This window comes from Globicephala melas, chromosome X, assembly GCF_963455315.2.
Source record: "Globicephala melas chromosome X, mGloMel1.2, whole genome shotgun sequence".
Classification (NCBI taxonomy): Eukaryota; Metazoa; Chordata; class Mammalia; order Artiodactyla; family Delphinidae; genus Globicephala; species Globicephala melas.
In genome coordinates, this window is record NC_083335.1 from 80,806,483 (window position 1) to 80,818,710 (window position 12,228).

Sequence of the window (12,228 nt, forward strand, 5' to 3'; positions counted from 1 at the left end):
ATGTCCTATAAATATCAATTAAGTCCATCTTGTTTAATGTATCATTTAAAGCTTGTGTTACCTTATTTATTTTCATTTTGGAAGATCTGTCCATTGGTGAAAGTGGGGTGTTAAAGTCCACTACTATGAATGTGTTACTGTCGATTTCCCCTTTTATGGCTGTTAGTATTTGCCTTATGTATTGAGGTGCTCCTATGTTGGGTGCCTAAATATCTACAATTGTTATATCTTCTTCTTGGATCGATCCCTTGATCATTATGTAGTGTCCTTCTTTGTCTCTTCTAATAGTCTTTATTTTAAAGTCTATTTTGTCTGATATGAGAATTGCTACTCCAGCTTTCTTTTGGTTTCCATTTGCATGAAATACCTTTTTCCATCCCCTTACTTTCAGTCTCTATGTGTCTCTAGGTCTGAAGTGGGTCTCTTGTAGACAGCAAATATATGCGTCTTTTTTTTGTATCCATTCAGCCAATCTGTGTCTTTTGGTGGGAGCATTTAATCCATTTACATTTAAGGTAATTATCGATATGTATGTTCCCATTCCCATTTTCTTAATTGTTTTGGGTTCGTTATTCTAGGTCTTTTCCTTCTTTTTTGTTTCTTGCCTAGAGAAGTTCCTTTAGCAGTTGTTGTAGAGCTGGTTTGGTGGTGCTGAACTCTCTCAGCTTTTGCTTGTTTGTAAAGGTTTTAATTTCTCCATCAAATCTGAATGAGATCCTTGCTGGGTACAGTAATCTTGGTTGCAGGTTTTTCTCCTTCAACACTTTCAATATGTTCTGCCACTCCCTTCTGGCTTGCAGAGTTTCTGCTGAGAGATCAGCTGTTAACCTTATGGGGATTCCCTTTTGTGTTACTAGTTGTTTTTCCCTTGCTGCTTTTAATATGTTTTCTTTGTATTTAATTTTTGACAGTTTGATTAATATGTGTCTTGGTGTATTTCTCCTTGGATTTATCCTGTATGGGACTCTCTGTGCTTCCTGGACTTGATTAACTATTTCCTTTCCCATATTAGGGAAGTTTTCAACTATAATCTCTTCAAATATTTTCTCAGTCCCTTTCTTTTTCTCTTCTTCTCTGGGACCCCTATAATTCGAATGTTGGTGCGTTTAATGTTGTCCCAGAGGTCTCTGAGACTGTCCTCAATTCTTTTCATTCTTTTTTCTTTATTCTGCTCTGCATTAGTTATATCCACTATTTTATCTTCCAGGTCACTTATCCGTTCTTCTGCCTCAGTTATTCTGCTATTGATCCCATCTAGAGTATTTTTCATTTCATTTATTGTGTTGTTCATCATTGTTTGTTTCATCTTTAGTTCTTCTAGGTCCTTGTTAACTGTTTCTTGCATTTTGTCTATTCTATTTCCAAGATTTTGGATCGTCTTTACTATCATTATTCTGAATTCTTTTTCAGGTAGACTGCCTATTTCCTCTTCATTTGTTAGGTCTGGTGGGTTTTTATCTTGCTCCTTTATCTGCTGTGTGTTTTTCTGTCTTTTCATTTTGCTTATCTTACTGTGTTTGGGGTCTCCTTTTTGCAGGCTGAAGGTTCGTATTTCCTGTTGTTTTTAGTGTCTGTCCCCAGTGGCTAAGGTTGGTTCAGTGGGTTGTGTAGGCTTCCTGGTGGAGGGTACTAATGCCTGTGTTTTGGTGGATGAGGCTGGATCTTGTCTTTCTGGTGGGCAGGTCCACGTCTGGTGGTGTGTTTTGGGGTGTCTGTAGAGTTATTATGATTTGGGGCAGCCTCTCTGCTAATGGGTGGGGTTCTGTTCCTGTCTTGCTAGTTGTTTGGCATAGGATGTCCAGCACTGTAGCTTGCTGGTCGTTGAGTGAAGCTGGGTGCTGGCGTTGAGATGGATATCTCTGGGAGATTTTCGCCGTTTGATATGATGTGCAGCTGGGAGGCCTCTTGTGGACCAGTGTCCTGAAGTTGGCTCTCCCACCTCAGAGGCACAGCACTAACTCCTGGCTGCAGCACCAAGAGCCTTTCATCCACAGGGCTCCTTAATTTGGGATGATTCGTTTTCTATTCATGTATTCCACAGATGTAGCGTACATCAAGTTGATTGTGGAGCTTTAATCTGCTGCTTCTGAGGCTGCTGGGAGAGATTTCCCTTCCTTTTCTTTGTTCTCACAGCACCCAGGGGCTCAATTTTGGATTTGGCCCCGCCTGTGCGTGTATGTCGCTGGAGGGCGTCTGTTCTTTGCTCAGATAGGACGGGGTTAAAGGAGCCGCTGATTCGGAGGCTCTGGCTCACTCAGGCCGGCGAGTGGGGGGGGGGTAGGGAGGGCCACGGAGTGCGGGGCGGGCCTGCGGCGGCAGAGGCCAGCGTGACGTTGCCAGCCTGAGGCGCGCCGTGCGTTCTCCCGGGGGAGTTGTCCCTGGATCCCGGGACCCTGGCAGTGGCGGGCTGCACAGGCTCCCCGGAAGGGGGGTGTGGATAGTGACCTGTGTTCGCACACAGGCTTCTTGGTGGCGGCAGCAGCAGTCTTAGCGTCTCATGTCTGTCTCTGGGGTCCGCACTTTTAGCCGCGGCTCGTGCCCGTCTCTGGAGCTCCTTTAAGCAGCGTTCTTAATCCCCTCTCCTCGTGCACCAGGAAATAAAGAGGGAAGAAAAAGTCTCTTGCCTCTTCGGCAGGTCCCGACTTTCCCCCGGACTCCCTCCCGGCTAGCCGAGGTGCACTAACGCCCTGCAGAATGTGTTCACGCCGCCAACCCCAGTCCTCTCCTGGCGCTCAGACCTAAGCCCGAGCCTCAGCTCCCAGCCCCGCCCGCCCCGGCGGGTGAGCAGAGAAGCCTCTCAGGCTGGTGAGTGCCGGTCGGCCCTGATCCTCTGCGCTGGAATCTCTCCGCTTTGCCCTCTGCACCCCTGTTGCTGTGCTCTCCTCCGTGGCTTCGAAGCTCCCCCACTCCGCCACCCGCAGTCTCCGCCCGCGAAGGGGCTTCCTAGTGTGTGGACACATTTCCTCCTTCACAGCTCCCTTCCGCTGGTGCAGGACCCGTCCCTATCCTTTTGTCTCTGTTTATGTTTTTCTTTTGCCCTAACCAGGTACGTGGGGGGTTTCTTGCCTTTTGGGAGGTCTGAGGTCTTCTGCCAGCGTTCAGTAGGTGCTCTGTAGGAGTTGTTCCACGTGTAGATGTATTTCTGGTGTATCTGTGGGGAGGAGGGTGATCTCCGCGTCTTACTCTTCCGCCATCTTCCCGGAAAGTCTTTGCCTGTTTTGTTAAAATTTGTTTTTCTTATTCATTGTTTACCCTTAGGCCACCAGCTATTACATTTTATTGTTGTCAGGTCTTTTCTCTTCAGACCAATGATTCTCAACCCAGGAATCCAGGCAGAAGATAAGGAGAGTGGACCGAATGGGGTGGTGGTGGTGGTGAGGGAGGTAGCGAGTATAGTTTTAAAAAGGCATATTTGATATTACAATGGCTTTGATTTTAGTCACAATATTTTAAGATTCTTAAGGACATCATATTTTATTGAGATATAATTTATATATCATAAAATTCACCAATATAAATGTCAGTGATTTTTAGCAAATTTATAGAGTTCTATAACCTTGATTACAATCTGATTTTAGAACATTTTCATCACCCCCAAAATATTTCTTGTGCCAGTTTGAAGTCAGTCCTATTCCTGTACCCCAGCCCAAGGCAACAAATAATCTATTTTCTATCTCTATAGATTTGCATATTCTAGACATTTCATATAAATGTAACCATACAGTACGTGGTCTTTCCTTTGGCTTCTTTCACATAGCATAATGTTATCAAGGTTCATCCTTATTGTAGCATGTATCAATACCTCATTTCTTTTTATTGCTGAATAATATTGTATTGCATGGATATAACACATTTTGTTTATCCAACTGTTGTTAGACATTTGGATTGTTTCCACCTTTTGGCTATTGTGACTAGTGCTGCTATGAACACTTGTGTATAAGTTTTTGTGTGGACATAAGTTTTCATTTCTCTTGGGTAGATGGTATTCATATAGTAACTCTATGTTTAACTTGTTGAGGAACTGCCAGACTGTGTTCTATTGTACATTCCCACCAGCAATGTATTAGGGGTCTATTTTCTCCATATCCTCACCATCACTTGTTACTGTCTTGTCTTTTTTATTGTAACCATCCTCATGGGTATGGAGTAGTATTTGTGATTATGATTTGTATTTCTCTAATGAGTAACAATGTGGAACGTCTTTTCATGTGTTTATTGGCCACTTGTATATCTTCTTTAGAGAAATGCCTATTTAGATCTTTAGCGCATTGGATTATTTATCTTTTCACTATTGAATTGTTGGAATCCTTTATATATTCTGAATACCAGTCCCTTATCAGGTATATGATTTGCACATATTTTCCCCCAGCCTTTTCACTTTTCACTTCCTTGATGGCATCCTTTGAAATACAAAAGTTTTAAATTTTTTGAGGTCAGCTTCTCAATTTCTCTTTTATCACTTGTACCTTTGCTATTGTACTTAGGAAACCATTGCATAACCCAGAGGCACTAGAATTTACTTTAATGTTTTCTTCTAAGAGTTTTATAGTTTTAGTCCATGTTCCACTTTGAGTTCATTTCTTGTGTGGTGTGAGGTAGGAGTCCAACTTCATTCTTTTGTATGTGGATATCCAGTTGTCCCAGTACCTTTTGTTGAAAGACTGTTTTTTTCCCATTGAATTGTCTTGGCCTCTCTGTTGAAAATCATTTGACCATAAATGTTAAGGTTTACTTCTAGACTCTCAATTCTGTTTCATTGATCTATATACCCTTACCTTATTCTATTCATTTCTAATTTAATTCTTTTGTGGTAGGAGAGCATACTTTGGTTTCAATCCTTTTAAATTTATTGAGATTTATTTTATTGCATAGTACATAATCTGTTCTCGAGATTTTTCCATGTGTGCTTGAAAAGAATGTATATTTTGTTCTTGCTGAGTGGAGTGTTCTATAGATGGCAGTTAGGTCAAGTTGATTGATAGTATTGGTCAGGTTTTCCAGATTCTTGCTCGTTTTCTGTCTCATTTTTCTCCCCATTATTGAGAATGGGGTATTAACATCTTCTACTGTTATTACTGAATTGTTTATTTCTCTCTTCAGTTTTGTCAGTTTTTATTTAATGTATTTGGGGCTCTGTTGTTAGATGTGTATATGTTTATAATTGTTATATTGTCCTGGTGAATTAATCTCTCCATGCTTATAAAATGTCCTTCTTTGTCTCTAGTAATATTTTTTGTCTTAGGGTTGGTTTTTTAAAGGCTAAAGGAACACTCATTTCCCCATTTCTCTACTTTGCTGCTTCTTATTCTACAGTTTGGGAAACCAGGTGACCAGACATTATAATTAAAATTATTATACCAAAGCAACACTACTTTCCCCTCTATTTTTATATTAGGATTCTGAGTAAGATTTCATTTTATAAAAGAGGTTCTGCAGTTAAAAAATTCTGAAGTCTTTTTCCTACTTAAATTCTCTGATTTTTACCTATTTTTGTCTGCTTAGCAATCCTTTTGTCTTACTTATGGATCTTTGCTTTTGAGGTTTCTGGATAAGTTACCTTTAGTTAAGTGAATAGAGTTATTCTTTTTTTTTTGAGTAGAGTTATCCTTACTTAAAAATGTCCAATCTAAAATGTTAACATTTGGGGATGTGAGTGAAGGGTATACTAAATTCTTTGTATATTCTTGCAGGTCTTTTTCCAAGTCCAAAATTATGTCAAAATAAGTTAAAGAAAAAATTCTCTACCTAAGTGAGGCATTGTTAATTACCTTTTCCCACTTGCAGGTAATACTAGTCTTATTGACTTTCAAAGTATATTGATTTGGCAGTGTAGAGTATTGATGAAGATATGGAGGAACTGGAATTCTAATGTACTGCTCCTGGGAATGCAAAATGATACAACCACCTTGAAAAACAGATGGCAGTTTCTTTAAAGGTTAAGCATACATTTTCTGATACAGCCATTCCACTCTTAGGTACTTTCTCAAGGTAAATGAGAGTATATGTCCATGTAAAGATTTGTACACAGATCTTCATAGCAACCTTATTCATAATAGTCCATAAGTGAAATTCAACCCAAATGTCATCAAGAGGTGAATAAATAAACAAATTATGATATATCCAGATAATGGACTACTTAGAGGAATTACAAAGGGACAGGAGTAAGAGCTCTTGGTGGAGAAGCGTATGTTCATTGTCTTGATTTTGGAGATGGTTTCAGAGGTGTACATCTGTGTCAAAATTTATCAAATTGTACATTTTAAACACATGTAATTTACTGTATGACAATTATACCTGAGAAAGTTGATTAAAAGAATTTTAAGCCCCTTGGGGAAAAAATATGATGGATTGATAGAAGGGTATGAGAACTAGATTGCTAACCAACGTTCATGCAATATGAAGACTTATTGAGCTATATGCCAAGTAGTCTGCTAAGCACTGAGGACTACAGTGGTAAACAAGATAAGACACAGTCCCTGGAGTCTGCTGGTTGCTAAGATTGGACAGAAAAAAGAACAAACTTCTTATTAAGAAAAAAGGGATTAAACAGTCAGGTGACTTTTCTCCTTAATGATTTCCTTTGTGGGGTGATTTTAATATATCCTTTTTCCCCCTTCAGGTTGCTATGGAAACATATGACCACATAAAAGGAAGTCTATTCTGATAATTCTGTTACCTGAGATGCAACTGGACTGAAGAGTGGAACAGGAAAAATTTTAGTGCCAACCTTAATTACAATGGATACTGATTCAGGAGGGCCAGCTAGCACAGAAGATTCTGAGAAACCTGATGGAGTTTCATTGGAAAACAGAGTTCGTCAGGTTGCAGCAACTTTGACCGTGGAAGCTAGACTAAAGGAGAAAAACAGTACCTTCTGTGCTTCTGGAGAAACTATAGAAAGGAAAAGATTCTTTCGAAAGAGTGTTGAGATGACAGAAGATGGCAAAGTTGCTGAATCTTCCTCCAAAGATGAGAGAATAAAGACTGCAACAAATATTCCAAGAGTAGAAAAGCTTCCTACAAATGTGCTAAGAGGCAGACAAGAAGTTAAATATGAGCAGTGTTCAAAGGGAATGTCAGAATCCTCAAAAGATTGTTTCAAGGAGAAAAATGAAAAGGAAATGGAAGAAGAAGCAGAAATGAAGGCTGTAGCTACTTCTCCTAGTGGCAGGTTCCTGAAATTTGACATAGAGCTGGGAAGAGGAGCATTTAAAACAGTATATAAAGGACTGGACACTGAAACATGGGTTGAAGTTGCTTGGTGTGAGCTGCAGGTGTGTATACAATCTTCTTGGTTTTAATGCACTCCAGTTTTAGCTGGCCTGGGCTTCTGAGTGATCCAGTATTAAAATGTATCATGGATTAAAATAAAACGAAGGACTTGTCCCCACATCCCTGAAATTATGCTCCTTTCTTAGATCCTCTTAGGAGCTCACGCCAAACTTTTGTTTTTCCTGTTGTTTTCCCCTCTGTTTTAAAGGGAAAAAGTCTATTCTGCCTTTCTTTGGGGAAATGCCCCTAATTCATTACCCTTAGGAAATTCCCGAAACTCTTAATGTCTCATTTTGAAAACTTTTAGTAAATGTATGCCTTATGAGTTGATTGTTATACTAAATATTTGAGAGTGTGATATGTTAGGGATATATGCAGTATGATATTTCCCATCTCTCTTTTTCTTTCAACAAACTTTTGGGGGTTCATGTGTTGTTTTTCAGAACAGGAAATGGTTTTCTTGTTTCTTTGAGGGCTTCTAGTAATATAAACTCCTCTCCATGCCTTTGAGTTTACCTCAGAGAGGATCTCTGGAAGAAATAATCACCAGAATCTACTGAGCTTAGTCAACTGGAATGTTGTTTAGGAAGGAGAAGTGGAAGCATCAGAAGACTAGTTGAATTACCTAGATATTTGTTTCCATAATAAATGTTTATGTGGTACTTGTAACTAATGAAGGACTAAATGGAGACAGAACATCATAGAAAGGATTATAATAGGAATAGTTTCAGACAGATGTAGGTTAAACCTAAGGAAAAGCTTTGTGACCTCAGCCAGCTCATGGGAAGTGGTCAGTGTTCACAATAGGTGCTTAAAATTAAGATTAAATAAAGCCAATCACTAAGTACAGGTTTTTTTGTTGTTCAAATTCCAGTGGTCTCTGTGTGTGGGTGTGTATGTATGTACCATGATTTCACACCTTCTTAATTTACTATAGATTGCCATTTAGATAGGTTGAAATTTAGTCTTGGTCCCTGCATTTCTAGGAAGCCTTTTGTTTCAAAACTTTACTCTGTTTTTTTCTGTTTTTTAAAAAACTTTACTCTCCTTTTGTTTCAAAACACTTACTCTGTCAGTGTTTGCTTTGTATGCAGATTCAGGAGACTACTGTCAGAGACTGAGATTCTGTAAGTCTGGGGTGGGATGCAAGACTGCAATTTTTTTTTTTTTTTTTTTCAGTACTCGGGCCTCTCACTGTTGTGGCCTCTCCCGTTGCGGAGCACAGGCTCCGGACGCGCAGGCTCAGCGGCCATGGCTCACAGGCCCAGCCGCTCTGCGGCATGTGGGATCTTCCCGGACTGGGGCACGAACCCGTGTCCCCTGCATCGGCAGGCGGACTCTCAACCAGGGAAGGGAAGGCCAAGACTGCAATTTTAACAAGCTTTCAAAGTGCTTCCAGTATAGGAGGTCCCTTGACGACTCTTTGGAATGCAAGTTACCTAGCAGTCGAGCCATTCCAGTAGTTCTTAAAAGATGTGTGCATGTGCTGTGTGGGGTTTGCTTGGTTTTCTTCTTACCCCCTTTTTACCCTTTAAGAATTTTATTTTAAGGTCTGTGTCACAGTAGGAATATTAGATACTGCGAGTAAACAAACATTAAGATCACCTGAAATTATACTACTTTGAGGATGCTTTAAACATTTCAGTATATATCTTTATGGACTCTTTCTTTTGCATAAATGTATATATGACTGTATGCCACCCCATGGAATTGTACTGTTAGGTTTGAACAAAACCTTTTTTTAACTTATCATGAACATCTTTTCATTACTGGTAATTGTACATTTACATCATTATTTTTAATAGATGCCCTTATAAGTTATTCAATCTATTGTTGGACTTCTACATTTTTCTCCGATATTTCACTGTTATAACCATGGTTGTGATCAGTATCCTTGCATATATATATATATATTGAAAATTATGTAAATTTTAATTTAATCTCTGCATTGTGATTTCAGTAACACTCATCTTTTTCTGGAGTGGGGGCCACAAAATGTAAAATATTTACTATCTGGTCCTTTGTTGTTGTTATTGTCATTTGCTTTTTTTCTTCCAGTTTTATTGAGATATAATTGACATACAACACTGTGTAAGTTTAAGGTGTACAGCATAATGATTTGACTTAAATACATCATGAAATGATTATCACAGTAAGTTTAGTGAACATCGTCTCAAATAGATACAAAATTAAATAGAAAAAATATTTTTTCCTTGTGCTGACAACCCTTAGGATTTACTCCCTTAACAATTTTCATAGATAACATACAGTAGTGGTGTTATCTTTAGCATGTTGTACATTACATCTCTAGTACTTATTTATCTTATAAATCTTTTGACTGCAGTAACACTCATCTTTTAATGATACTCTGTTTGTAAATGGGGGAGATAATTTCCATTCACTTGGTAGTAGGACACATAGTGAAGATATGTCATATATTTTGCAAATTGTGTACTCTAGCTGTGCTAAAGAATGTTTAGGTAAAACTTGAAAATATTTTAGTGGTAGGAACTGCCTAGGGGAATACCTTCTATTATTCACCTGTGGAAAGGTTGAAAGATCCCATAAAGTCTTACTACTCCAAGTGTAGTCTCTGGACCAGCAGCATGGACATCACCTGGGAACTTGGAGCCGCAGGTTCCTAGGCCTCATCCCAGACTATTGAATCAGAGTCTACCTCTTAGTAACATCTGCAGGTGATTTGTATGCACAGTAGAGCTTGAAAAGCACTGAAATAAGGGACTAATTCCAAGAGCTAGCTGAATCAGAGGAGGAATTCCCTTAATACACCAACATGAGCTTTATATTATATCATTTATACTGATTCCTGGCATCCACTCCAGACTTTCTAAATTAGAATCTTCAGGAGGTGAGGCCCAGGAACTTACTTTTTTTAAGAAATTAATTAATTAATTTTGGCTGTGCTGGGTCTTCGTTGCTGCGTGTGGGCTCTAGTTGCGGTGAGCAGGGGGGCTACTCTTCCTTGTGGTGTGCGGGCTTCTCATTGCAGTGGCTTCTCTTGTTGCAGAGCATGGGCTCTAGGTGTGTGGGCTTCAGGAGTTGTGGCTCGCGGACTCTAGAGTGCAGGCTCAGTAGTTGTGGCACACGGGCTTAGTTGCTCCATGGCATGTGGGGTCTTCCCGGACCAGGGCTTAAACCCATGTCCCCTGCATTGGCAAGCGGATTCTTAACCATTGTGCCACTGTGGCACCACTGTGCCACAAGTTCCACCAGGAACTTACTTTTATTATTTATTTATTTATATTTTTTATGAAGTTTTATTTTATTATTATTATTTTTTGGTCACACTGTGCAGCTTGAGGGATCTTAGTTCCCCAACCAGGGATCGAACCTGTGGCCCCTGCAGTGGAAGCTCAGAGTCCTAACCACTGGACCGCCAGAGAATTCCCCACAGGAACTTACTTTTAAAAGTTCTCCAGGTAATTGGATATATAGCCAGATTTGGGGATCTCTCATGTGGAGCAAATGTTGTAAATTTTAATTTACAAAAATAAAGTACATTTTAATTTATACAAAGAACAACAATTGCAGTCTTCTATTCTGAAAGGAATGCCAGAATTAGTGGACTTAGTTGATACAATTTTTGGATCTCATGTCACTTTCTGCATATTTGGAATTAGGAAAAACTAACTTATTTAGAATCCCAGAAGGATAAGGGCATCATCTTTTAATTACTTTCCTGTGAGTAGTATGCAGTTTGTAATGTACAATTTCTCATATTTTTTCTGTAAAGTCTTACTCTTTATTATATAATTAAATAATTTTGTTGAAAAACATCCCAGTGAGCAGTTTAAATGTTTAAATTATTCTTGATTCTTTCCCAACCTTTGTTTATATATATATATATGTGTGTGTATAATATATAAAATTGGTGTGTCTATACTTTTGTTATCAATTTGACATATATTTTCTATTTATTAACATCATTAAAATATGTAAACTATATTTTATTGCGTACACACCACCTCTTAATCTTCTCCCCTGAAATTTGGCAGTTCTTTTCTTTCTTAAAATTTTATTTTTGCATGTTTGATTTGAAATTCACAGCTCAAAAAAAGGTTTTTATACCTTTCTCTCTTGATGGCATTTCCGCCTATTGTAGATACTTGAGCCTTGTGTAACAATTCTTAAAAGCCTCATATCCATTTATTTAGAATACATGGACTTTAGGGCAGTGCAAAGAACAAGGAGAGACAGATTTTACTGCTGATATTTGACTTTGAGGATGTTGAAAACAAACAAATCCTTTGAAGATGTGGGTCAGATTTAGGATTTGGCCATAAACATTTGCATTTCAACAGTTTGTCATATTTTATGGTTTCTATAATTTGATTTTTAATGCATTATTGGGAAGAACCTGTTGTTCTTCGTAAAGAATTGTAAATTACTTGGTAAATTGGTAATTTATTGTGAGTGAGGGCTGTCAGTCATACGTTTTATTTAGAAGACTTTTAGTTCATGATGTTGAAAGACCTGGTCACATGTCACTAAAAGACCTGTTTAGTAACTTTTAGAACGAGTCAGTCACAAGAGTTTGTAATAGTTTTCTCCTACACTAACAACATGAAAATCAACAACACCTTGCTTTTACATATGGAAACACAACCAGTTTTTGCTTTACTTCCGCTAGCATGCTTGTCATTTGTTTTCTTGATGGAACTGAGTTTTCATATAACGCTATTTTCCAATTGAAGGAACATCATAGATATGTAAAATTTTTTGTTATTTGACTCTTCCTAAAATGTATTTGAGTGTGCTTGTAATAAGCTTCACTGTGGGGTCAATTCTGTGATTGTGTGTTTTTCAAGGTAATTAAACAGGCCTTCTTTAAGTAACATCTAACAACTAGACCTCTAACAAGTCAGCTGTAGTCTCTGAACTGAACCAAAAATGGCACTGAAAAGAAAGATTTAAAAAAAGACATAGTTGACTGTA

The 12,228-nt window shown here is 38.6% G+C and overlaps 1 protein-coding gene across 1 annotated transcript in view; it reads left to right on the forward strand.

Moving 5' to 3' along the window:
• WNK3 (WNK lysine deficient protein kinase 3) overlaps positions 1-12,228 on the forward strand; it is a 185,167-nt gene that overhangs the window by 25,878 nt on the left and 147,061 nt on the right. The window contains exon 2 of the mRNA XM_060291809.1: positions 6,620-7,274. Coding sequence (XP_060147792.1) covers positions 6,738-7,274 — 537 coding nt within the window. The 5' untranslated portion in view covers positions 6,620-6,737. The remainder of the gene's footprint in view (positions 1-6,619; positions 7,275-12,228) is intronic.